At 46.3% G+C, this 25,370-nt stretch overlaps 3 protein-coding genes across 3 annotated transcripts; 1 reads left to right on the forward strand and 2 right to left on the reverse strand.

The window, feature by feature from the left end:
• The first annotated feature begins 8,204 nt into the window (after window positions 1–8,204).
• LOC109765390 (uncharacterized) lies at window positions 8,205–18,598 on the forward strand. Its single transcript, XM_020324174.4, has 12 exons — window positions 8,205–8,988; window positions 9,089–9,168; window positions 10,002–10,189; window positions 10,813–11,752; window positions 12,002–12,129; window positions 12,746–12,805; window positions 12,906–12,956; window positions 13,062–13,132; window positions 13,567–13,712; window positions 14,045–17,230; window positions 17,313–17,434; window positions 17,629–18,598. The coding sequence occupies exons 1-12, from the start codon at window positions 8,534–8,536 to the stop codon at window positions 18,163–18,165; spliced, it is 5,964 nt and encodes a 1,987-aa protein (XP_020179763.1). The 5' UTR covers window positions 8,205–8,533; the 3' UTR covers window positions 18,166–18,598.
• Window positions 18,599–19,256: 658 nt separating this feature from the next.
• On the reverse strand, window positions 19,257–23,403 carry LOC109765391 (uncharacterized). The gene is made up of 15 exons (XM_020324175.4): window positions 22,998–23,403; window positions 22,816–22,897; window positions 22,191–22,619; window positions 21,865–22,030; window positions 21,633–21,785; window positions 21,240–21,337; window positions 21,033–21,124; window positions 20,834–20,904; window positions 20,621–20,756; window positions 20,386–20,445; window positions 20,220–20,302; window positions 20,067–20,143; window positions 19,891–19,961; window positions 19,697–19,754; window positions 19,257–19,559 (listed from the first exon to the last, which is right to left on the reverse strand). Exons 1-15 carry the CDS (start codon window positions 23,258–23,260, stop codon window positions 19,431–19,433), a joined length of 1,968 nt encoding a protein of 655 aa, XP_020179764.1. The 5' UTR covers window positions 23,261–23,403; the 3' UTR covers window positions 19,257–19,430.
• A 453-nt stretch (window positions 23,404–23,856) lies between these two features.
• LOC109765394 (putative UPF0481 protein At3g02645) lies at window positions 23,857–25,370 on the reverse strand. Its single transcript, XM_020324179.3, has 2 exons — window positions 25,249–25,370; window positions 23,857–25,159 (listed from the first exon to the last, which is right to left on the reverse strand). The coding sequence occupies exons 1-2, from the start codon at window positions 25,368–25,370 to the stop codon at window positions 23,857–23,859; spliced, it is 1,425 nt and encodes a 474-aa protein (XP_020179768.3).

Below are 25,370 nucleotides of genomic sequence, written 5' to 3' on the forward strand. Positions count from 1 at the left end.
CTGAAGTCATTCTATGAATTGAAGTAGTCGGAGAATTGTGTGGTGCAACCGACTAAGTGAGTTATTCCTTGACAAGGATTACTCTCATACTAATGATTGGCGACGCAAGGAGGGCGCGGTGGCCGGTGCCAATCGGCTGGAAGGGCGCGCTGATGAACGCCTGGTGGCCAGCGGGGAGAGCCTGCTGATAGTGCAGCGCCCCCGGCGTCCTGGGCCTGCTGCTGCTGCAGGCGGCGGCGACCGCCGCCACGCCGGTTGCGTCGCCCCCCTCCCCCTTGCGGGTGCTGCGGGGGAGGCGCTGGTGGCGACGGGTAACACCCGGCGGGTGCGGGAGGACGCGACTAGATTGGCGGGGCCGGTGGAGCGGTTCCGGCGAAAATGGTGAAGTAGCCCGGAGAGTCCATGAAAGGCGTCAGAAGCGGCAGGAAGAGGAAGCGGCCGGCGGCGGCGGCACGTGGGAGCGCGTGGCGGCGGCGGCGGCGCGCGCGAGGAGGCGCTGCGCGGTGGCGATGGGGGGCGGCGGCGGCGGCGGGGAGCGGCGGCGCACGAGGAAACGCTGCGCGGCGGCGGCTCGCGCGAGAAGGTAGAGCGGGGCGGCTGCAGCGAGTAGAAGGATCGGTAGTAGTACTAGATGGATGCAATCAGAATCATCACATACGTGCAACCAGCTAGCAAGCTAGATGAATTATGCTAATGGATGGATTATGCTAATGCTAATAGATGGATGGATGCATGCGGCGAGGCGCGATCGGCACTGGCAGCTAGCGGCGTGGTAGCGTGTTGACGCTAGTGGGCACGGGACAAGCGAGCAGCAGCGCGTGGGATGGAATCGTGCGGGCGGCACGCAGGTAGGCAGCGTGCAGCGCGCGACTGGAGCGGCGCATGGGATCGCGCGGGCGGCTCGCGGGGAAAGCTGCGGCGGCGTCGCGGAGTGGACAGGCGGCGGCAGGGGAGATGCGGCGGCGCGTAGGCGCGCGGCGGCAGCGGAAAGCTAGGTTAGAACCTAAAAACTGATACCATGTAAACGGGAGAGTTTGTAATACCATAGACGTTGTATTGATGGGGTGCTGGTGCACGTACATATAATACAAGAGAAGACCTCTATCTTAACTATACAAGACTAGGAGGTGGGCCACAAATTCAATACACGTGCAATACATAATACATACTCAACCACTCGGAACGTGGAGTAGTATCACGTTAGAGCTCAACGTTTTCCACGTGAAGAACGTGGAACGAACGATTGCTCACAGATTCGATTGGATTCGTTTCGGTACATGGTTCGGGGCCGGAAGCTGAGTCAGCAGCTTAGAGGAGGATGAAGGAGGAAGGACAGGCAGTCAGGCTGTGTCTCTCTTTGCAGTTTTTTCTTTTCTTTTTTGTTACAGCTTTCTTTTCCCTGAGAATCTGTCAGGACTATATGTACTACTATCTGTTTCACACGTGCAAGTAGCATTCCTTGGAAAATGTAATATACTACTAGTATTGTACTACTAATAGGTATCCGTGAGAAGAAAAAAAGAAGGGTAAGTAACAGGTTGTGACACGCATGTCACCGTCTCCCTCTCTGTCTGCACGTACACGTCTCAATAAAATAAAATAATTAAAAAGTAATGGAATGGAAGGAAGAATGTGTTGACCGGAGAAGGCAGGGAACGGAGGTGTAGCAGTAACAGTAACAGTAGCAGTAGCAGCCGGTGGTCAAAGGCTATCATTAGTGACTAGGAGCGCCCGCGAGCCCACCCTGAAAATCAAGGGGAAAGTTTTGATTAGTGGACACGAAGGATGCGTAAGGTTATGTAGAATTCAATCGCAAGTGTAGCACGCTCCTCGCCGTCGTGTCGTCGTCGTCGTCGTCGTCGTTATCTTGCCATTTCTTTTACCTCCTACGCGGGCGCCTTAATAAATCTGAGCTTAGCCTACACAAGTACACATGACGGGTGCTACCAAGCGGGATGGGGATGGAAAGTGGGATGGGTTATGCCACGTGCTACCACCGTGACTGTGAACGTGCTTCACGCGGCCTCTTGTTTCTTTCCTTCTCTCTCTCTCTCTCTCTCTCTCTCTCTCTCTCATTTTGGAATAGAATGGTTCCACCTCCACTAGAGCACGCACTGAGGAGAGACGTACTGGGTATTCCTCCCGTTCCGTAAAAAAAGAAAAAACAGTTTAGCTACGTAGACCGATGAGTCATCTGATTTTACTCTCTTTTTTATGATCCGGGTCAGTTGATTCACGGAGAAAGGAAGGAAGGTGGCGACGACACACAACACCGAGGCCCGGAGATGCCAGCAAGGCCTAGACTGAAACCACGGCGTGGCGACTACGAAACTTCACAGTTCCGGTGAGGCAGGGCTCATCTGAAAAATCTAGTCGTTCGCCGGTTTAGAGGGATGGCCGAGGGGCGGTGGGGGTAGGGCAGGTGGCGAGTGGCATGGGAGCGTTGCTAGTCGGTAGGGCAGTGACTGGTGGTACGGTCCGTGCTCCGTAAGCGGTTGAGAAAAAAGATGAACATGATGTCAGCAATTTTTTTATCAGAGCATATTATAGACACATAGATCATCTCCAAGAAATTTCATAATTTTCAAAGGTGCCCGACGCGTCCGTGTAACTGCATGCGTCTCTCTCTCCCTCCTGTCTCGCGAGAGGTACTCCGCTGTACCAGTATGTACGTGTGGGCAGCTCAAGGGTGGGTGCTACGCTGGACTTACACCGAGTAGGAGTACTCATCTACGACGGCTCCGTCCACCAAAAATGCTACGTAACATCAACTCGACGACACCATCAAGCCCACCGGCTGGCCGGGGCCTGCGACGCGGGCCGCGACCGTCGTCCATGCACACGCCGTCCTGGTCAGAACAATACAAGCAACCCTATTTATTGATTGATCAACACAAAAACAAAACAAAACAAAACTGTTTCCTCGCCGTCCGCGACGTTGTCGTTAACTTAGCTTGCCTTTCTTTACCACCCACGGCGGCGGAAGCCTTAATCAATCTTAGCTTAGATTAGCCTACACGTGACGGGTGCTACTAAGCGGGATGGGATGGGATGGGATGGGATGGGATGCGTTGTGCCACGTGCATCTCCGCCGTGACCGTGACTGTCCGCGTGCATCACGCGCCCTCTTGTTTCTTTCTTTCCTTCTGTCTGTCATCGGAATTGGAATGCTTCCACCTCCACTCCAGGTGGAGTGTAGCAAGCACGGCTATTCTTTCCGTTCCGCCCAAAAAATTAGTAAAAAAAGTTTATGCTACGCTTTGGCAGCAATTTTTTTTTGAAGTTTGCTGAGAATACTCTGGTTTTTCTAGAGACCCGCAGTTTTAAATATTTTGACGTGTTTGGTGTCCAAAAAGACTGAAGTTTTATCCTTTTCATCCATCAGTTATTGACGGAGTCTAAATTTGGTCCATCAACTTCAAAACCGGACAACTTGCATCCTTCACTTCTGAAACCGGACAAAATTCACCCCTGGTCATGGTTTTGACTGGCTTTGGTGCTGTCCCACTCCGGTTTTGACCATGCCAACTCAAATACGCGTACTTTTTCCAAGGCCGCGAATTGTATTCAAATTCGGGTACTTTTTTAAATCCGTGACTTTTTAAAACCGAGACCAAGGACGAACCTTGTCCGGTTTCGATAGTTGAGGGTGCGAGTTGTCCGGTTTTAAAGTTGAGGGACCAAATCTAGACTACACCAAGAGTCGAGGGACGAAAAATATACTTTTCTCTTTTATAAATCATAGTATTCCTAAAACTGTTGTATTTTTGTTGTATCTAAAAAAGAGGTTCGGGGAGGAATGAAGGAAGGAGGCGATGGAGCACAACACCGAGGCCCGGGGACGCCGACAAGACCTGGCCAAGAATAAGCCGCAGCGAGCAAGAAACTTGACATTTCGGGGTTTGGGAGAGGGTGCAGGGCTCATCGAAAAAATCTGGCCGTTATCCAGTTTTGAGGGATGGCCGAGGGGGCAACGCTAGTATAGCTGTGAGGTGAGGGGAGGGCGGGGGTGCACGGGAACATCGCCGACCGGGGCGGTGGCCGGTGGTCCGTAGCCGGTTGGGGAAGAAGACGAACATGATCTTAGGAAGTTCAACAAGTCATCTGGCCATTTGTTCCTGCAGCCACTATGGTTCCTCCTCCCCCTCAGCCTACCTCGGCGTGGCCCGTAGGCGGTTGGGGAAGAAGATGGACATGACGTCAGGGAGTTGAAGAGGTCATCGGACGGCGAAAACAAATCATCTGACCCAAAAATGGTTTTGCGGAAAACACATGTCATATAGTCTGACACGCTATATCACCTTTTTGTGACTTATTCTTGTGAAAAAACGTCATATAGTCTGGCGACGACATGAAAGATGGGTGCGTGTACGAGCCATGCATGCGAGCGAGATGCACAGGACTAGGAGTATTTATTTGCCGGGCGTGGTTCGGATCTACGAAGGCGTAGCGGGCAGCGGTACTACGTACTCTACTATACCTCTACTTCGTGCGTGGTCCTCTCCTCCTCTGCTTCCCGTGTCATTCATTCATTCAGTCAGTCAGTCAGTCGGACGCCCCGGAAGCGGGTATTGGATACGATTGATCTGTGTAAGCATACACTTTTTGGTATCCGTATCGTAGGCGGTAGGGTTGATAGAGCGACAAGGCCAACGGGGTGCTTTTCACGCCGATTCGCCAGCCAAATGTATCTAGCGCACTGTAGCAGCACAGCTGTCGACATCGCCGTCCGTCCCTCCGGCCATCTCCACTGTGCAGTACGAACGGAAAACAAAACAAAACAAAACAAAACAGCTTCCTCGCTCACGACTGCAGACTCTATACTGGTTTTTTTCTTCACATGGTATAATACAGTACGTAGTACTGGGCCACCGGAGGGCGCAGTGGATCGCCGTCGCCGTCATCTCTCTCTTGTGTACCCAGCTACATGGCTAGAGATTTTATTCATGATGATTTGTGTTGAATAATGTCTGAATGCCAAATGAAACTATGTGCCTCTGTGCATTCCAAGAGAAGGACTTGTCTCCCATGGCACACAGAAAACACTCTTCCGATGTAGTAATTTTATGCAATGGTTGACCATGTCGATGACATGGAGAAGCTTGCATCATCTTCATTTAAACATATCCATCTTTTGAAGCATCATGAATATATATTACAGACGGTATGTTCCTTAAATTGATATTTCAAGTATATTAAATCCAGTGGCTTGGAGATTCTTATTATGTAGTACTGCAGTTTCTTCATGTCTTAGATATGTCCCTTTAACTCTTATGTTAATTTTGCTTGAATGTCCACTTGCAATATCCACTTTTGAGATTATGGGTTTTACAGCTGGAAATAACTGACAGACTAATGCTTCTGATCATTCCTTGCACGCCCTTTTTGTCTTTCATATTTGATCATGGATTGTTGTTCAACCTTCAACACTACTAGAAAAACGGCTATAGCTAATATGGACATTAATGGCGCACCATGTATGTGGTGCGCCACTGCTATATAGCAGTGACGCACCAGATACAGGTACGCCATTATTGACATATTACTAATGGCGCACCTGGTGTGTGGTGCGCCATTACTAGTTTTGAAAAAAAAATTGTTAGCAGTGGCGCACCAGGGGATAGTGCGCCATTACTACACTAGTACAAAACAGGGCTTTCGTCACAGGGCAATATTCACATTAGTCCCGGTTCAGTCACGAACCGGGACTAATGTGACCATTGGTCCCGGTTCGTGCAGCTAAGGCATTAGTCCCGGTTCACCTGGGCCCTTTAGTCCCGGTTGGTGTCACGAACCGGGACTAAAGGGTGCGATGCCCATTAGTACCGGTTGGTGGCATTAATACCGGTTCATGGCACGAACCGGTACTAAAGGTCCCATTTTCAAACTCTACCACCACCCCCCCCCCCCCCGACCGCCTTTTCAGTTTTAGAAAAACAAAAGAAAATGATGGAAATGTCAAAAAAATAAAAGAAAATAAGTTTCCCACGTGATATGTGGTCTAGTTGTTGGGAAAATTTACAAATATGAATTTCGACTTTATTTGCAAAATCTCTCTGGAATTTAGTAAAATGAGCATAACTTTTGCATACGAACTCGGATTAAAAAGTTTTTTATATGAAAAATCATCTACTCGAAAAGTTACATCCGAATTCAACTGTGGGAACCTTGTTGAAGATTTTCAGAATCCCCAAAAACCTAACAAAATAAAAGATACAGGGCTTTTAAGATCTAGAGGGGGGAAAATGGAAAAAAAATTCAAACTTAGCAATGGCGCACCATTTGCTAGGTGCGCCACTAGTAACAGGAAAAAAAATTGGTTTCGATTTTTTTTTTGGAAAAATTGTTCAAAATATGATACGTAATATGACCGGGAAGTTTGAAATATTTTTTTAAAATTTCATCACACTCATGAACATGAACAAAATCGTAGACATCAACAAGGTTTAATAGGAATGATATGATAGATATATCAACAAGTGTCTGTTAAGTGAACTGTTGCTGGGTTTGGATAGAACTAAGAAGTTAAGCGTGCTCGGGCTGGAGTAGTGTGAGGATGGGTGACCTAATGGCGCAACAAATGTGCGCCATTACTATTTGTTACTAGTGGTGTGGTAATAGTGGTGCACCTATAGTGCGCTATTAATGGCAAAAATAGATGCGCCACCAACAGACCTTTTTCTAATAGTGCAAACTTCAGCAGTCTCCGAAAGATTTCAAAGTTCGTGTACATCTGCACACGTCCATAGAATTGATTGCCTCCTTTTCATGCGTGATGTAATAATAGTTGTATTCTAAAGCAAACACCGATCAAAATGCAATGTAATTAAGTTGACATGTTAAGTTATAAACATGTTAACCTGGGTACATGATTGATGTTTTAGTTTATTGTGATATTTTTTACAAGAAGTTGAGTAGAGTAACGTCTCAGGCCTACAATGTTTATGGTGGCGTACAAACTTAATATTCACTTCGAAAGAGGCGGGCAGACCTTATAATATAGCCTTCTCTCTTTGCCGACAATTCTAAGAAACATGAAACGCAAAACACATGAAAAGTTTTGGATGCTCTAACTTATACTCCATCCGTTTCACAATGGAGTGCCTATAGATTTTTCCAAAGGTCAAACATTACAAACTTTGATCATATTTATGGAGAAAAGTATGTACATCTAGAATACGAAATGCACATCATTCGATACATCATAAGTTATATTTTCAGAATGTACATCTTTGGTAGTATTGTAAGTGTAGAGAGTTTTCTCTATACACTTGGTCAAAGTTGACAAAGTTTGAGTTTCAGAAAAATCTGTAGGTGGAATGGAGGGAGTAATATATAGCCTTCTCTCAAGGGCAAGTGTTGCTTGCTGGAATATTTATTATTGATACTTGTCTAGGTTTTATATGGATGCCCGCATACATTATTTATAACTTTGCACTTCAAATTTGACGTGCACGATTACTAGCTAGTGTGATATAGTGTGGGGATGGCATGAAAGATGGGTGCGTGCGTGCGTGCGTGTACCAGGCATGCATGCATGCGAGATGCACAGGACTAGAGTAGTCAGCAGTATTTATTTGCCTACTTGGTGGTATATATGCCTACATATATACACGTATACGTAGGAAGGTGTAGCGGACAGCGGTACTATATATACGTCCTCCTCTGCGTCCCGTATCATTCTTTTTTTTTTTGCGGGTGAAAAAAAAAAGAATGATACGATCTATGCAAGCACTTTTTTCTTTTATATATCCGTACCCGTTTCCGTAGGCGGTAGGGTAGGGTAAATAGGAGTGGGTCCCAGTTGCGGGTGCTTTTCACGCGATTTGCCAGCCAAATCTATCTAGCGCACTGTAGCAGCACAGCTGTCGACATCGCCCTCCCGTCCCTCCGGCCATCTCCAGCGTGCCGACTGCCGTTGCACAAGAGCCGGTTGCACCATGGTATGTTTTTTGTTCCGCCCAGCCTGGATGGGAGGTCCTTTTTTTTGCATCCGTCGGGCCAGGTCCAGGTAGACAGGCAGCATGCATACCAAACAAGGAGATGCATCATCTTCATATGCGTACGTGGATTGCGCCCACCGTAGAGAGAGGCCAGTCGCCCAGCTGCTCCAAGCCTTCCTTTTTGTGCCGAAAGCACCCCGCCGAAGCGCCAAATTACGTAACCTACCTACTTGTTCCGTCCAAGTCCAACCCGTTCCCACTCTCCCTTTTCCTCTCCCTCCCTCTTTCACCCGCTGCTGGTCTCGTCTGCAGCTGGTCTTCGCTTCTGCTTTGTTTACGCCCGCTAGCTTCTTCCGCCTCCCTCCCCTCTTCTCCTCCTCTCCCACACGCGACGCGACGCGCCTCCCTCCCCTCCCCTCCTGATTCTACTGTAGCAGCAGCTAGGGAGACGGGGTGGGTGGGTGGTAGACCTTCAAGCTCCCTCCCCTCCCCTCCCCTCCCGATTGGACCACGGGGACCGCCGCCGCCGTCCGCCGATTCGCCGCCCGGGGGAGCTGAGCCGCGCTCCGCGCACCCCGATCCGTTCATCCATGGTCAGTATAATCGACCCCGAGCTCCGACAGCCCCCGCCCCCGCCGCCCGACCCTGAGCCCGAGCCGCCGGGGATGGACGACTCGCACTTCCTCGGATCCATCTGCGGGATGGGGATGGGGGACACCGTCCTCGCACAGCCCGCCCCCGATGCTGCTGCTGCTCCGGGCCCCACACCGGCCCAGGCCCACCGGCAGCAGCAGCTGGTGCCCTCGCCGCCTAAGAAGAGGGGGAGGCCGCCCAGGAGCAGCGCAAACCCCAACGGGACGGCGGCGGCGGCGGCACCGGTCGCGCTCGCAGCCGCCGCCCCCGTCGGAACCGCAACAACCCTGACCCCCGCCGCCGCGAGGCGGGCCGAGGCCAAGGCCGCCAAGAAGCGCAAGGAGGAGGAGGAGGACGAGGTCGTCTGCTTCATCTGCTTCGACGGGGGAGACCTCGTCGTCTGCGATCGGAGGTACCCACTCGCCTTCCTCCCTCTGGGAATGAAATGAAATGGAATTGAGGCTCAAATCAGACCCTTGACGATTTCTAACTGTTGCCGTGTGCGCGTGCAGGGGGTGCCCCAAGGTGTACCATCCCGCCTGCATCAAGCGGGACGAGTCCTTCTTCACCTCCCGAACCAAGTGGAACTGCGGTGAGTCAATCACCCAGCAAAACCACTTCCTCATGCTCAGCTAGCTACCCTAATCCTGCCCTGCAATAGTACTATTAATTACCTTGCGCTTTCTGTTGCTCACCGCTAACCAAATTAATAATTGCCCAATTTCGGTTACTTCTGTCTGTTGGGAGCGAGTGAGCAAATTGATTGGGCATTTTGGTTCCTTCTGTTGGGAAACTAGTGTAATAAGCAGATTAATAGGGGAGGAATTTTGGTTCCTTCTCCCGCAGCAAGTGGAGTTGCGCCGACCTCACTCATCATCCCTTGCCCCTCCTTCATGCTCAGCTAGCTTAATCTTAATGCCGTGCCGTGCCATACTACTATTAATTTTGCTTTGCATTTCTGGTTCTTCTGATAATAAGCAATTTAATTGGCCGTTTTTATTCCTTCTGTCTGTTGGAGTGTTGGGAGGGATCGAGCACGTTAATTGGGCACTTTGATTCTCTTTGTCGTGACCGAGTAAGCTCATTAATTCGACGTTTTGGTTCCTTCTCTTGGGAGCCAGTATGTATGCAAATTCATTGGTTGGAATTTTTTTGTCGCAAGCAACCAAATTCATTGGTTGGAATTTTTTTTTGTCGCGAGCAACCAAATGAGTTTACTTTTCCTGTACTCTTACTGTATTACCGGCACCGCCAATGAGTATACTGCTGATAACGGTTCACTAAAATTAATTAGCATCGAGATTTTGCAATTCAAGTACTTACCAAGGAATGTCCACCTTGCTTGGGCTGTGTTTACCTCCCAAGTCCAGCTGTTTACCTACACCTGCTGGCTGATGATGTCTCTGTTGACATTTTGTATATCAGGTTGGCACATATGCAGCAGCTGTGAAAAGGCGGGGCACTATATGTGTTATACTTGTACATTCTCTGCCTGCAAAGTATGCGTCAAACACGGCAAGTTCTTCGCTGTCAGGGGGGCCAAGGGCTTCTGTGATACATGCTTTGGGACTATATTGTTGATAGAAACGAAAGATGAAGGCGATGATACAAAGGTAGCTATACCGATTACCCCCCATCAAATCTCAAAACTCGCCATTTCATTTTGCAATACTCAATTTATTTTATTTCATTTCAATTTTGGGATTTGGGTCCTTTCTGCCAACTTTTAAGAGTAATTCCTCCTTTTGAGACGCCTAGTTCACGAAGCATCTTCTGTGATCTGCCTTACTTGTATTTGTATGGCATGTTTTTGTAGGGTCTAGCTGAGTCCATCCTTACACATGTTTTTCTATATATGTCTTTCCATTTCATGTTCTTGCATCTCAGCATTCCATAAAATTGTAAATCTGCACCTAAAATTCTTCATTAGGGTTTTCCAGTTTTAATGATCATGTCACTCCAAGTGGCTGTACTGAAACATAATCGCTTGGAGATGCATAATTGAGATTGGACAAGCACTGTTTACCCTGTTTCGAAATTGGTCAATGCATAATGTAACTATATTGAGTATCTTACTTACGCTTCCAAATGGAAATATCTTACTGAAAGCAGAAATTTGCATTGCGAAGCAAAGGCTTCTAGTGTTAGTTCTCAATGATCTCATGTGCAGGTTTCATTGGTTGCTTATATTCTTCACGCATCTCTTCCTTTTTCATGTGTTCTTCTTTGATTGCAGGTTAGGGTTGATTTTGATGATCGATTCACCTGGGAATACCTGTTCAAGCTATATTGGTCGGATCTGAAAGGGAAGCTTTCATTAACAATGGAAGAACTAACCGGTGCAAAGAGTAGATGGAGTGCTCCTATTGCTTATGCTAGGAAAGAAAAAGATGAATCATCTGATGACTTATATGACGCTAATTATGATGATGGTGCCGGAAAACGAAGGCGTGCTAACCCTTCAAGGAAAAGGGGTAAAAAACGTCAAAACCCACAGTCTGTTTGTAGCGTTACTGTTGAAGATGTCAAAGTTGCCACTGGAAATGCTGAAAAGCTGCCCAAGAAGGAACCGAGTGATGGGGTTTCTTTGCCGCTGAATACCAAATGGGCTTCACCAGAGCTACTGGAGTTTGTTGGCCACATGAGAGATGGCGACCAATCTTTTATTTCCCAGTTTGATGTGCAGGCTCTTTTGCTTGACTATATAAAAAAGAATGACCTCCGTGATCCTCGGAGGAAAAGTCAAGTTATCTGTGATTCAAGACTTCACCGCTTGTTCAAAAAAACACATGTTGCTCATTTCGAGATGTTGAGGCTTTTGGAAATGCACTGTCCTGTAAGTGATGCTTCAGCGGTAAATAATGGCAACCGTGGAGACATCAATCTTAATTCAGCTCAGATAGATGCCACTGGATATGGTGAAGTGGCAGATAAACTGTATCCTGATAGGAAGAAGAGGATGCATAGAAAGATGGAAAGAGAATCACTGTCTAATCTCAATGATTACGCAGCAATTGACATGCACAATATAAGTTTAATCTATCTACGCCGTAGCTTGATGGAAGATCTTATTGATGATCCCACGTTCTCAGACAAAGTTTCTGGTGGTTTTGTGAGGATAAAAATTACCGATGTTGGACAGAAGCAAGACATGTATCGTCTAGTGAAAGTAGTTGGTAAGATGTTCAATTTTTTTAACTGATACTACCTCCATCCGGAAAGATACTTCTACTTGTGTCCATCCGGGAATAGGTGGCACTTTAGAAAGCATGTGGTCAAACTTTTCTAACTCGTCGTCCCAGAAAAGCTTCTCTAACTTTGACTAGGAATGTATAAATGAATCTGGAAAAATAGCATCATTGAATGTCTCAATAGTAAATATTAGTTTTGTAGTATCATAAACCAGATTTTGTTTGTTTGTGTAGGGACGCATAAGGTTGCAGAAAAATACAACATCGGGAAGAAAAAGACAAATTTTGCACTTGAGATATTAAATCTGAGAAAAAAGGAGATTATCACGATGGATACAATATCAAATCAAGACTTTACACAGGTCATCTCTCTCTCTCTCTCTCTCTCTCTCTTATTTTTGTAATCTATATTTAAACATGAATGGAATATCATTAGTAATTTTATGAGTTCACAAAGTGTACTGTTGCAGTTAATCTGACTGGTCTCTCTTCTAGTTTGGGTCATTGTGGACTTGATGACACAAGTTCACTTATCATTCGTAGCTAGGTATATAATGGTCTTACTTCTAAGTGTTGTCAAGTGATGAGATCTTTAGACATGGGGGAATGTTCCTGCTCTTGGCATTTGACATAGGACTTTTGTGTTACATGCATCTATTCTTGTTTCTATGTGTGAAATTCTCTCAGACTAGATGAATGTTCTGGTTCAGTGGATTATAGTTGTGCCTCTAATTGAACGGGCATTGCTCCTTTCACCTCCTTTTCTGGATCATCGAATTATCATTTATCAATGGGTAAATATGTGCACCCATTATTTTTGGCAAGAACCTTGAGTACCTATATGTATAATTCACACATATAGAACAATGTACATCAAATAAACTAGAAAACTCTAGTGAAACTGCGATTTTCAGGGGACTCTGTACAACCATTGTTTGGATGCTGTCTCTGCCACTGATTATCGATATTTATGTGTAGGAGGAATGCAAACGCTTGAGGCAGAGCATGAAGTATGGTCTAATCGATCGACTAAAAGTGGTACTGCATATCATATTAACACCTGATGATCTAACTGACTTTAAGGTCTATGAAGTAAGTGTAGGTCTGATATGTTGTTTGATTTGTTTTTTCAATTTAGGGAGATATTCAAGATAAAGCGACGATCTTCCAATCTGTAAGAGTGAATGATGTAAGAACAATCCTACCGAAGGAAAATCATATGTACAAATCTCTTGATTAACATTTTTTTCTTCCAGAAGATTCTGATGTGTATTGCTTCTTGAATTTTTTCTAGTGGTTGGAAAACGAAAAGCAGAGGCTGGGCTATCTTCGAGACCGTGCAAGTGAAACAGGACGCAAAAAGGAATATCCTTTTGAGCCTCGATCTTGGCTACAAATTTCTACTTCCGCATCATTTACCTTCTTCTGGTGCACATGTTCTTTGTTGACTCTAGGTGATCTGGGATGTCTTTAGACTGAAAGTATTATTTCTTCTAATTCTCAGATCATTTATTTTCAAACATGCCGTAAAAAGATATGTTAAACAAGTTTATAGTGTGACTTGCTGATTTGTACATGCATGGATAATCATTTACTCAATGGATATTGTTCATGGCTTTGTTAGGGGGCCCTTTTTTCTCTTTTTCTTTCATGGCTTTGTTGTAGTCATCTTAAGTTTTTTCTAGAAATAAGGTATAGGGGTCTCAAGTTATGTTCGCTCACCCTGTTTTTACTCAAACTCCATGGTAATCTGAAGTAACTCTATTTTGTCTATTTGGTGGCCCTTAACTGTATCATACACTTAGAGAGTGTGTGGAAAAGCTGCAGCTTCTCAACAATTCCGAGGAAAGAGCGCGCAGAATAAATGAAGTTCTAGAAGTGCATATTGATTCCCATATGGATCCTGATTATGAATCTTCTGAAGAGATGGATGATAAAAGAGCTGGTATTTATCTGCTTGAAATATTGGTGCTATATTTACTTGATTAATAAAGTATTAGAATGCAGTTAGTCATCTGGCATCCAGTTGATAGGGATTTGCTGCTTAAATTCATGTGGTATGCCACAGTAGCTATCTATGGATGTTGCAATATTTTATTCTGCTTTTGCATTCGAGCCTTTTCTTACTGCAATATTTCATATGATATATCTGGAAAATTTCTTTCAGTTGATCTAATGCAACATTTAAATTGAACTGGCGCAACTGTCCAAATGCATCTGATTTTTTGCATTGATCTAATTTCATGTTTGATAGCATTGCTTCTTGGTTATATGCAGTTGAACAGAATGGAAGTGGCAAAAGATCAAATGGGCTCTTCTCACCAATTAAAGTGCAAAATTATGCGAAAATCATGTCTGATGCTATCCGTAATCCCAAAAGCCTATCAAAACAAAGTACAATACCGAAATTGGGAGCTGGAAGAAGCTCTAAGAATTCCCATTCAACAACCGGTACGGATATTCCAAAATCTGGCACCAACGTAAGCAGCAAGATGTGTGAAGCTGTACCCATTTCATCTCCTGGAGTGACACCATCTACTGAGTTGGAGCCAGAGAAAGTCTGGCACTACAAGGATCCATCTGGAAATGTTCAGGGCCCATTTACTCTTTTGCAGCTATCTAAATGGACAGCTTACTTCCCACGTGATCTGAGAGTATGGCTCATTTTTGAGAGTGAAGAGAGATCATTGTTGTTGACAGAAGTGCTTTCAAAACAACCAAAAGATTTCGGTCAGGTTCCACCAGTTAGAAGTAGTAAAACAAAATTGGCAGGATCTGGACAACACAGGAACAGCTCAAATGTGGATTTGAACAGCACTCCATCCCCAGCTGGTTATAGTAGGTTTAATTCTTCTGAAACGACAGTTCAGTCTACTAAGTATTCTGTTCCAGAAAGGGCGAGTCCGCTGCACTCTTCAGATGAATTGCAACATGGTGGAGTACAGGGAAGACACTCCGCTGAATGTAACAACGGCCACAACCGGGGTGATCGGTGGAGTCCAAGCACGACGCAGACAAGTTGTAGTGGGCAGAACAATGTAGAATCTCATCGTAATCAGCAGGCCTCACGGTCACAGGTTCAGCATAAAAGTAGTTTACAAGCAGGTTGTGTAAAGGATCTGGATTCGAGGCAGGATTATTCGCACAATTTACCTACTCAAGTAACCAGGAGAGATGTCCCCAGTCCTGTACTTGCTTTGAGTCCATCCGAGTCCAGAACTGCTTCAAGTCAACACGAAAGCTCTTGCTTGAGTTCAACCAATCCGGGCCTGCATGATGAACTCCATTCTTCTATTACTTCTGAAAAGACTAAGAGCTGTGCTCCTGCAACTTCTGTTGAAGACAGAGGATCTAGTTCACCGTCTGCCATGCTGGCCCACTCAGAAAGAATTCCAGTCTGCAGTCAACAGTCAGTTCCTTCCGCAGCTGTTCCTGAAATATGCAAGGTGGGGGAGGAGATCAAGAATGAGGAAAAAACACGTGAAACTGACGCATCAAATGTTTCAGTTAATCAGTCTCCTCAGTCCAAGATGTTCCCTGATTCTTCTCCTGACAACCAAGATATTGAACGTGAATACCCTAATCCAATGCAGAAATCTGAGAGTAAGAAGGCTGATGTGGCCAACTCAGAAAGAGTTCCAGTCTGCAGTCCACAGCCAGTTCCTGCGGCAGCGATTCCTGAAATATGCAAGGCAGGGGAGATGAAGAATGAGGAGAAAACACGTGAAGCTGACGCATCAAATGTTTCAGTCAATCAGTCTCCTCAGTCCAAGATGTTCCCTGATTCTTCTCCTGATAACCAAGATATTGAGCATGAGTGCTCTAATCCAATGAAGAAATCTGAGAGTAAGAAGGCTGATGTGGCCCAGTCAGGGTCAAAATCAGCAAGACCTGAAACTTTGGATACTAAGATACCTGACCACTCTCCAGTTTCTTTTGTTTCGCCGAAATTTGATCTTCCAGCTGGGGAAACAGGTGCAACAGATTCAGCACCTAACCTGGAGAAAACAGATGGAAGTGGTGAAGATTTAAATACTCAAAAGGAGTGTTACAGTGAGAAAACAGATGGAAGTGGTGAAGATTTAAATACTCAAAAGGAGTGTTACAGTGAGAAAGTGGTAGCTGATCCTGCTTCTTGTGCTAAGTCAATAAACGCGTCTGATGTTCCGGAATCAGCATGTGATCTTCCAACTGGTGAAGTAGGAGGCGTGGATAATGTGGAGAAAACAGTTTTGAGTGGTGACGATTCAAGTACTCGAAAAGAATGCCACAGCAAGAAGACTACTCTTGTCACAGGGGAGAAATCGGTAGCTGATACTGCTTGTGCAGAGTCGATCAACACGCCTGATGTTCCCGAATCAGTATCTAATCTAGAGAAGAGAGATTCCAAGGCTCAAGATTCAGATATTCAAAAAGAGCTGTACAATGAGTCTATTATTGTCACGAGTGAGAAACTGTTAGCTGATCCTGCTTCTTGTGCCGAGCCTGCTGTTCCGGAAAGAGACTTAATGGGCGCCGATTCAAATATCCAAAAAGAGCTGCACAGCAAGTCTACTCTTGTCACAAGTGAGAAAATGGTGGTTGAACCTGCCTCTTGTGCTGAGAAAGTTGGCGTGCCTAATGTTCTGTGCTCAGTATCTAACCTGGAGAGAAGAGATCTAAACGATGAAGATTCAGTTATTCAAAAAGAGCTGTTCAGCGAGTCTACGCTTGTCACAGGTGATAAAATGGTGGGTAAAGCTGTCTCTCATGCCGAGTCAGTAGATGTGCCTAATGTTTTGAAATCAGTACCTAACCTGGAGGGAAGAGATCTAAACGTTGAAGATTCAATTGTTCAAAAAGAACCGTTCATGGAGTCTACTCTGTCCACAAGTGATAAATTGGTGGTTGATCCTGCCTCTTGTGCTGATGTCTCTGATGTCTTGGAATCAGTATTTAACCTCGAGCAAACAGGTTTGAATGGTGAACATTCAAATATTCAGAAGGAACTGTACGAGGAGTCTACTCTGGTCACAAGGGATAACATGGTAACTAATCCTGCCTCCTGCGCCGAGTCAGTACATGTGTCTGATGTCCTCGAACCAGCATTCGACTTGGAGAAGACATATTTTGGAGGTGAAGGTTCAGATATTCAAAAAGAATTGCATGAAGGGTCTACTCTCGTCACGAGAGAGTACATGGCGGTTGATCCTGCCCCTTGTGCCGAGTCGGCAGATGTGTCTTTAACAGAACAAAATCGTGGAGCTTTGTGCATGGATTCACTAGCAGCAATAGAGCAATTCATGACCGCTTCACCGGAGGAAGAACCACAATGCTCTAGCCCCATTGCGTTATCCCCATGGGGTGAATCTGGTTACTATCAAGGCGACGCTGTTGATTCTGGACTATGGGGTGTCCAAGATGACACAATCAATGAAATGTGGTCATTGCTGTCACCGACGCCTACTCCCCAAAATTTATCTGGTTAGTCAGTTTGTCGATGTTTAGCATGTGTCCATCAGTTCTATATTGTTTAATTTAACCATCCATTTTCTCTCCTCCGCAGGGGTTAAATCTGAGGTGGAAGGTGGTGCCCATGTTGTCAACGCGGCAACTGTTTCCCAAGGAGAGTACGATTTTTTCCAAAGAGATCCAACACCAGGGGTGCATTGGGGACTGACTGAGCAGGTACTCCCTCTGATCCATATTACTTGTCTTAGATTTGTCTAGATACAGATGTTTCTAGACATGTTTTAGTATTAGATACATCCGTATCTAGACAAATATGGATCGGAGGAAGTATGTTATATTGCAACATCTGACCAGCATTCTGCTTCCTACACGATATTCCGCATGACATTAAGTTTTCCGTGCTACTTCAGGTGAAACCAAAAGCAACTGCTGCATCAGTATCACCGATAGATGTGAATGTGAGCACAGGAGCATTTGGCTGGCAACCATCAGCCAGCGAGAGATCAAATGCTGCATCAGTATCATCGATAGATGTGAATGTGAGCACAGGAGTATTTGACTGGCAACCATCAGCCGGTGAGAGATCAAACGCGGGAGCCGCATGGAGCACTGGCTACAATCCAAACATGTACTCTAGCTATGGAGCAGCAGCAGCAGCAGCACCCTCTGTTAGAGCCTCTCAGCAAGCACCGGTGAAGCAGGAATACACCGAGTTGGACGCTGCTAATTTCGGAGGGGCCCTGAGGAATTTCGGAGCGTCCTTTGGGAACAACACCAAGAGCTGGAAGGCGCCCGCCGGCAATGCCAACCGAGGCAGCCAGCGCCGCGACAGGTACTCTGAGATAAGTGAGTCTTGGCTCCTTAGCTCGAATAACAACCCTAGGAGTAGGACAGATGGATTTAGCGGTGGCGGGACATCACGGACGCCCCCGAGGGGGCAACGGTAGAGAGAGGGCGGTATGTAAATCCCACGAGAGCAGCGGGTACCCTACCTGCACACGTCACGTCGTTTCTACAAGAGTAGAGAAATGAAGTTTTTGAGATTCTTTGGGTCATATGTTTCCACTTTTGTATAGACTAATCAATGAATCAATCACGATGGTAGTCGACGTTAGGAGCGCGCGCACACGATCGATCTCTGTTCAACTGTAGTAGTAAGAGTACCCAGTATATATATGTATGTCTAGCTTAGGAGAATGACTTTTGAGTGTTTCCCCAAGTAGATTTCTCTATTGTGGGGGCATGGCAATATCCCACTGGAGCTGCATGTGTACCGAAAACTATTTCTTTCATCTTGGCCTCGATTCGCCTGATGTACCGAAACTAAACTGTGATGTCCGACTGAATTGTCTTGGTTATCTGATGCCCTTGGTGTTGCCAGAATGGTTCCAGTGTTGTAATTTTGGACAGGTTCCTGGGCGGAGAGACTATTTTTCGACGAACCCACGGCTAGTGAATACATAGGTCTATCTTTTTGATCAGAGGTTGAATCGATCATTAGAAGAAGAATTAGGCCAAAAATTAGGATACATTCTGGGAAAATGAAACTTTCATTGAAGAGAAGCAAATGAAATGCTTCCATAAAAATTCCCGTAGAATCGAGAATGAAGTTTTCATTTTGTACATGCCAGATCATGAATTAGTAACTGCATCCAATCTCCGAAAAGTCCCGATTGTTTCGATTTTTGAAATGGGATATTTACAGTGATAACCAGCGCGCGCGAGAACATTTTCATTTTGTGTGGTAAGATGACTTGTTTGAGAGGATTTCATTGCACAAGTTAGGCAGGTGGTGATGACCAAGATTGTATTCAAGGAGTTGGTTGGTTGGTTGATTGATTGTTGTCAATGTCATGGAAGATTCTTACGGTACCTGCATACTGATTTCGTTTTTGTCGCCGCGCATAGTAATGCGGGTGACGCGTCGCTGTTGTTATAGATGGATTTTGTATTTGCAGTTGGAGAGTTGATAATTGGATAACGGCATCTCATACTAGGCCTACCCTCCCCTCCTAGATCTACACTAGCTGAGAGCAACTTATCTGATGTAATGCAAGAGACAATCACGGCACACCAGCATCAGACTGGAAGAGCGCTTGCATATAGCAAAAAGCTCATTATTATGTTTCTACATATACAGAATATAGACACTTCATTTTCGTCGAACCCTGCGGTGTAATTTGTATCCTTTTCTAGGCAACTGTTACACCTGTTACTTGCTAACTGCTGTTGGTAGGGGGACGAAGACAGGATAGTAGGTGTTTAGTTCCAGGTGCTCCAGGATCAGCTGCGCGGCTGACAGGTACGAAGAGTGGCCATCGACAAGCTCGGTGACATCAACCTGTAAAAAATCGTAGAAAAGTTATGTAACAAGGCTGACAAATTAAAACTCGAGTAGAGGCGGTCAGAAATTTGTAGAGAAGTCATGTAACAAGGCTAACAAATTAAAACCCGAGTCGAGGCGACCAGCACGCTTACGTTTTCGACGCCAGGGACATCGACGGCCTGTATACCAGCCAATCCTTGCGTGAGTAGACTGCATATGAGATATGAGTGGATCCGTAAGTCGAAGAAAAGACAGTGACCCTAAACCGTTGTTCTGTCAACAACCATCGAATTTAAAACATCATCTCAGCTGGAGAGTGCGAATTACAAGCGAAACCCTTCTTTACCTTGCGCGGAAGGTGACACCAAGAATCCAGTCATCTTTGGAGTACACGTTCACAAACCTTCCAGCAACCATCTGCAGCCATGTCCACGCAAACAGTGTGGCAAGATTAAGATCCTTGAATATGGCATGCATGCAACTGCACATCAGATCATAATGTTTCTGCTTCTGCAATGTTACCTTCCTAGCGGGCTCCCACCGCTCGCCTTTCACCGAAACCGGCGCGCCTAGGAGTACAACCCTCTCGACAAGTCCCTCTGCTTCCATCAAAATAAGTGAGCGAAACTGCGACGAACTTGTATAGATGGGAAGAGATAACTACACAGTAGGTACCGTTGTCGCTTGATAAAGCAAGCTCCTGTAAGCACTTGAATATGACACGCGCCCCTAGTGAAAACCCAATGAGGGTAACAGGCCTGGGAGGATTTCGGTGTCAGATGGGAAAAATAATCTGAGAAACTAACTGCGATAAATAGAATGAGTTGCAGGTGGACTATACCTGTTCCCTTGTGATCCCTTCATAAGTACATCAGCAAGCATTTTCCCTGCCTTATCTGATCTGAAAGATTACACCACATTAGTTAAGTAAACAGATTGCTATGACAAATAAAAAAGGCTCCAATCTATGTTGAGTGTGTATAATAGCGTGTTATAACATATAATAGTGTGTTAGTGTTCCTGAATTTAAGTGCACAAATCAGCTAAGAAATGAAGAGATTTTGCAGGTTTGGTACCTGTCAATAGCAACAGACCATTTACTATCAATGAAATCCGTAGCTGCAAGCAGAGTAGCGGGCCATGCAAATGCTGCAAGAAAACCACTTAAAACTGTTCTCATTGCGCCTTGCTTCATCAGTTCCAGAGCAAGTCCTGCATCAATAGCAATGCAGGTTAATTAAAGGCGTCGACAATAACACAAGCTAGATGTACAAATCTACAAACATTACTTGATGTCAGCCAATCTTGTATTGCTGTACTCACAGCAATTATATGCTTAGACTCCCATTGAAGAATGTACCTGCCAGTCATTAGTCCACAGTGCAGCGGTATTAGAATGTTGTACTGCTATACCATTAGCTTTAAACACGTGGATGAAGTACATAAATAATGATCTGAAAAAAGAGCAAGTCAAATATTATTCTAGACCTTTCTAGGTTATCCTTCCATCCTTCCCAAGGTCTAATGTAGTCCTCCTCATCAAAGGCAAATCCAGAAACCAAGATGCCAACCGCAAGACGCTGAAAGGGTGAATGGCATTTACAGAGGCCAAATCAGTTCAATTATTATATGGATGAATGACATTCCAGTGAACATGGAATTTGGTGTGACATCAGAGAGAGATAAGGAACTCACACCCTGATTATGGTTCTCACCAATCGGTTTGAACTCAAATTCTTTTACACTTCCAATCCTTCTGGCCATTTTGGTGCCCGTCAAGCCAGCTCCAGCAGCTAATTTTACAAAGATCATTCCAAGGATGTAAGAAACTAAGTAGAATAAAAATATACCCTCACTACACAATTTTTCTCATTGACCCAATTCCATCTCTCTTCTGAGGGTTTATGCATTGCATCTTCCCATCTAATCATCTTAACTGTAAAATGGGCCGGTACAAATGTGGTGTGCATTATCCCATGAACAAGAAGTGAAACTTTTCATAGCATAGCATGATAGTAGTAATATCATGAAGGAACAACAGCTCAAAATACCATCAGCATGAGGTTTAGAAAGGACATTTAGACCTACCCCCAAATGATGCAGCCACTGCCACAGAGCCAGCAACAGATCCCGCAGCAGTAGCCATAGCAGCGAATCCACTAGCTCCGATAACAGGCATAATTGTGCCTAGCGTTGGAGCAAGAGCACCAAATCCTGCAGCGATTGCTGGGGCAGCTAAACCTGTCATGTAGAAGAAGAGAGTATGAACCACCCAAGATTTTTTAGCATCTCAACAGAATTTCCAAAATATATCTCCTACCCCCAGTAATAGCCAGTAACGCTCCTCCGGTCAATGCAGCTGCACCAATGATTCCTCCACGCTTCCATTTCGCCCATTTGCTTTTGGGCGACGCGTTTTCCCCTGACTGTTCTTGTTCTTTTGCTGCTGCCATAGCAGAGCATGCGACCATAACCTCGATGGCTTCCTACAGTAGCAGAATGGGTGATCACAAATTATGTAACACAGCCTGAATACACATTCATATGTTTCGGGTTCCTTTTTGTTTGATGATATCAGAATGCAGTTCGGTATAATCCTATCCATAATTATCACTGCTGAACTGAAGAAGAATGTATTGTACAAACCATTTTGACCCACTTCACATCAAGCCAAGTTGCTAGTAACCGGAGAGCCACCCTATGTCGGGCGTCGTAGCCCTTCCTGAAGTGAGAGGACTTCCTGTCGTCTTCCTCTTGCGACACGGGCTTATCAGCCACGCAGGCAGAGAGGAGCGTAAACAGCAGCGTCATCTTCCGGTGATGGGTAGCAGGCACATCATCCAGGGACAACTTATTGATTCCCAGCAAGTCCTCAGCGGCGAAGCCTTTCTCTGAGGACCCGGCCATGCCAGAGCTGGTAGAAGGCCCCTGATCACCCTCTTTGGTTGTTTCATCCTTTGCAGTGTCGCTGCTCAAGCTCATCACCATCACATCGACTCCTTTTGCCAAGGCGTGTTCCTGGTCGGATTTATCCGGAGAGCTCTCGGCATCCTCTTGGAAGATCATCCTCAGGAACTACAAAATTGGAGTGGAATGAGACGCAGTGAGCACACTTTAGAACAAAAAAAAAGAGAGCAGCTATGTACTATATTCAGTGCTTAATGCCGATCCGACAGTGGAATCCCCAAATGTGCTCTGCACCTCACTGTCTGAAACGAAATGTAAATCCAACTATGGCAACTGAGGACAGGAGTGTGATGAAGGGTCGTACCGCGCCGATGTGGTGCTTGGCCTCCGGCGACGCCGCCGTCTCCTCCAGCCCCGGCCACGCCGCCGGGTCGATCTCCAGGAACCTGAGAGACGGCGATCCCCAACCCCCAAGCGGTAAGTGAAACTGAAGCGTTGGTGTCAGAATCCGTAACCGCTGAGTGAAATGTGGGGGGCGGACCGGACCTGAAGACGGGGCGGAGGAGGCCGCGGGAGTCGTGCGTCCAGAGCGCCTTGGCGGCGGCTTCGGCGTCCTCCCCGCTACCGCCGGTGGAGCTGCTGCTGCCGCTGCCGCCGCTGGCGCTGCTGGCGCGCTCCTCGTCGTCCGCGGCGGAGGTAAGGGGGGAGCCGAGGAGGACGGACTGGTGGATCTGCGCCTGGCGGAGGGCGAGCGCCAGCAGCGCCCCCGCCGCGTACCGCTGCGTCGGCGTCAGCAGCGCCGCCGCCATGGCTGGTGGGGGCAGTCGGCAGCTGGGGTTTGCTTCGAGGTAGGCGACGTGGACCTGTTTTGGTTGGGCCGGACGCGTGGCCGGCCGTCCGGCGCCGGTGGTTTTATAGGTTGTGCCGGTCAAACTTTTGGTTTGCCGACTTCTTCTTCTTCTTCTTTTACTAGTATAATACTACTGTTTACTTCAACTTCACATGAAATCTATTTTGAAATCTTTTACTAGTACTACTGTTTACTTCAACTCCTACTAGGCCCTATGAACGTGTGATTCTTGTTTTCCTCAACTTTTTTTTTTCCGTGTAAGGGTGTAAAGTTTCCTTACATTTGGAAGTCTAAAATTTTCAAGTTCAAAGTTTCAGAAACGCAAAACCCGAATGCTCAGAATTTCTTTTTGAAACTTAGACTAAGCATGAGATAGGTACAAAGAAAGCATAAGCTGAATAAACCGATTGAAATCACTATTAGATTGAAAACCAACAAGATTAATAAATGTATTTTTGTTCTTCAATTTTGAATCCCGAAGACTTGAACAACCAAATACTTGTATTCTTGGAAACATTATTTATTTGCCGAATATGACAAGACCAGTTTATTACTTCAATTTTTGAGGATGTTACAAACATTTCTTCTCCTGACCATGCCCATCCCGCGCCAAGAAATGAGGCAACCACGAGATAGGCAGAAAGCTTGGACGCCGACGAACAACAAGAGAAGAACCATCATGGCGCAAGCAACCATGTCCCTGGAGCCAAGAAGGTGCGCTTTCACGAACGTCCCGGCCCTCACCTTCCAGCAGGCCCCATGGTACCGATTAAGCTCGTCGATCACTCTGTCCAGAGCCGGCACCCTCGTCAGCCTCACCGACCGGGTCATCCCGTTCCACAGCTCGGCCACTTCCTGGTCACTCTTGAGGTGGTTCAATATGATCCCGTGCTCCCTCAGCAGTCGGGCATCCTCGTCGGTGTCGATGATCCCGTTCATGAGCTCGACGTACCGCGCGAAGACCAGTGCCCTAGAGCCGATCGATGCCTCGTAGGCCACCAGGTTCCGCAGGACGACTTCAGTGGTCATGTCGATGCTGATCACCGGGAGGTGCAGCATCGCGGTTCTCGCGCAAAATTCGATCGTGGAGATGCCACCGGTTGTTGGGGTGAATGTGACACCCACATAGGCGAGCTCGGAGATAGAAGGCACCGCGATCTCCTCGAGCAGAGGTGATATGTTTCTGTTCTGAACATCGGATGCACCCTTGGGTTCAAGGGCGCCTCGTTGAGTAGCTAGCTGCTCGATGGGTTGCCTCACCATTGACAGGCATGGAAGAGTGGCTAGGAACTTTAGAAACATCCTCACCATGAAATCTGTCACCAACGACGCCAACTTCAAGCCACGCTTCACGAGCAATTCTGTTATTGAACTCATAGTCGATCTCTGCGGGTGGTCACTCAACCCATCTCCGGCTTCTTCCGTTCCACCATCCGACTCTTCCACACAATCACACGGCAACATGTTAGAGTATAGGAAATCTAGCAAGTGGGCGTGTCGTGTGGCGTCGGTGCATGGAGAGCTTATCCCCTTGAGCAAGCAGACCTCCTGAAAGAACCCGGACAAAATGGAGCTCAGACTAGGCCGTGGCACGCCATGGCCTGACGAGCACCACATCTCGACTAATTTTACGAGAAGAAACATCGGAATCTGGTTCTCCAGCATCACGATGTCACGTAGCAGCATGCTGTGTACAGATGTCCTATGAGATGGGTCAACCAGATGCGACATCCTCGAGGGCATCCTTTGTAGTGTCCTCTGGTTTTTGGTCTCGCAGAAAGTCTGCAGGAACTCAAGAAGAAACGACATGTCGATCGCCATCATCCACGCCAGTGTCTCGTTGGTGAGATTGAGTTGCCTGCAACAATTAAACACAAGGTAATTAGTAACGACCAAGAGTTCCTTCGGTTATGCAAGTAGGATATATTTATTATTTTGCACTTAAACCTGTGATAGTGAGAACGAATCCGGTGCTCGAATGTGGCGAAGACGTCCACAAGTTGCTGGAAGTTCATACTTGTCAGGTGGCTTTGGGCTCTCTTGGCTGCCGAGAGCTTGTACATCTCCAT

The sequence above is a fragment of the Aegilops tauschii genome, chromosome 4 (genome assembly GCF_002575655.3).
Source record: "Aegilops tauschii subsp. strangulata cultivar AL8/78 chromosome 4, Aet v6.0, whole genome shotgun sequence".
NCBI classification, from domain to species: Eukaryota; Viridiplantae; Streptophyta; class Magnoliopsida; order Poales; family Poaceae; genus Aegilops; species Aegilops tauschii.

What these genes read in the sequence shown, in the direction of transcription:
- LOC109765390 (XM_020324174.4), top strand. Translation starts at nt 8,534, where the DNA reads ATGGTCAGTATAATCGACCCCGAGCTCCGACAGCCCCCGCCCCCGCCG. An exon ending in CTCGTCGTCTGCGATCGGAG is followed by an intron (nt 8,989 to 9,088) that starts GTACCCACTCGC and finishes GTGCGCGTGCAG; the next exon opens with GGGGTGCCCCAAGGTGTACC. An exon ending in ATTGGGGACTGACTGAGCAG is followed by an intron (nt 17,435 to 17,628) that starts GTACTCCCTCTG and finishes GTGCTACTTCAG; the next exon opens with GTGAAACCAAAAGCAACTGC.
- LOC109765391 (XM_020324175.4), bottom strand. Translation starts at nt 23,260, where the DNA reads ATGGCGGCGGCGCTGCTGACGCCGACGCAGCGGTACGCGGCGGGGGCG. An exon ending in CCAAGCACCACATCGGCGCG is followed by an intron (nt 22,620 to 22,815) that starts GTACGACCCTTC and finishes CCAATTTTGTAG; the next exon opens with TTCCTGAGGATGATCTTCCA. An exon ending in GTGAGAACCATAATCAGGGT is followed by an intron (nt 21,125 to 21,239) that starts GTGAGTTCCTTA and finishes TCACCCTTTCAG; the next exon opens with CGTCTTGCGGTTGGCATCTT.
- LOC109765394 (XM_020324179.3), bottom strand. Translation starts at nt 25,370, where the DNA reads ATGGAGATGTACAAGCTCTCGGCAGCCAAGAGAGCCCAAAGCCACCTG. An exon ending in ATTCGTTCTCACTATCACAG is followed by an intron (nt 25,160 to 25,248) that starts GTTTAAGTGCAA and finishes TAATTGTTGCAG; the next exon opens with GCAACTCAATCTCACCAACG.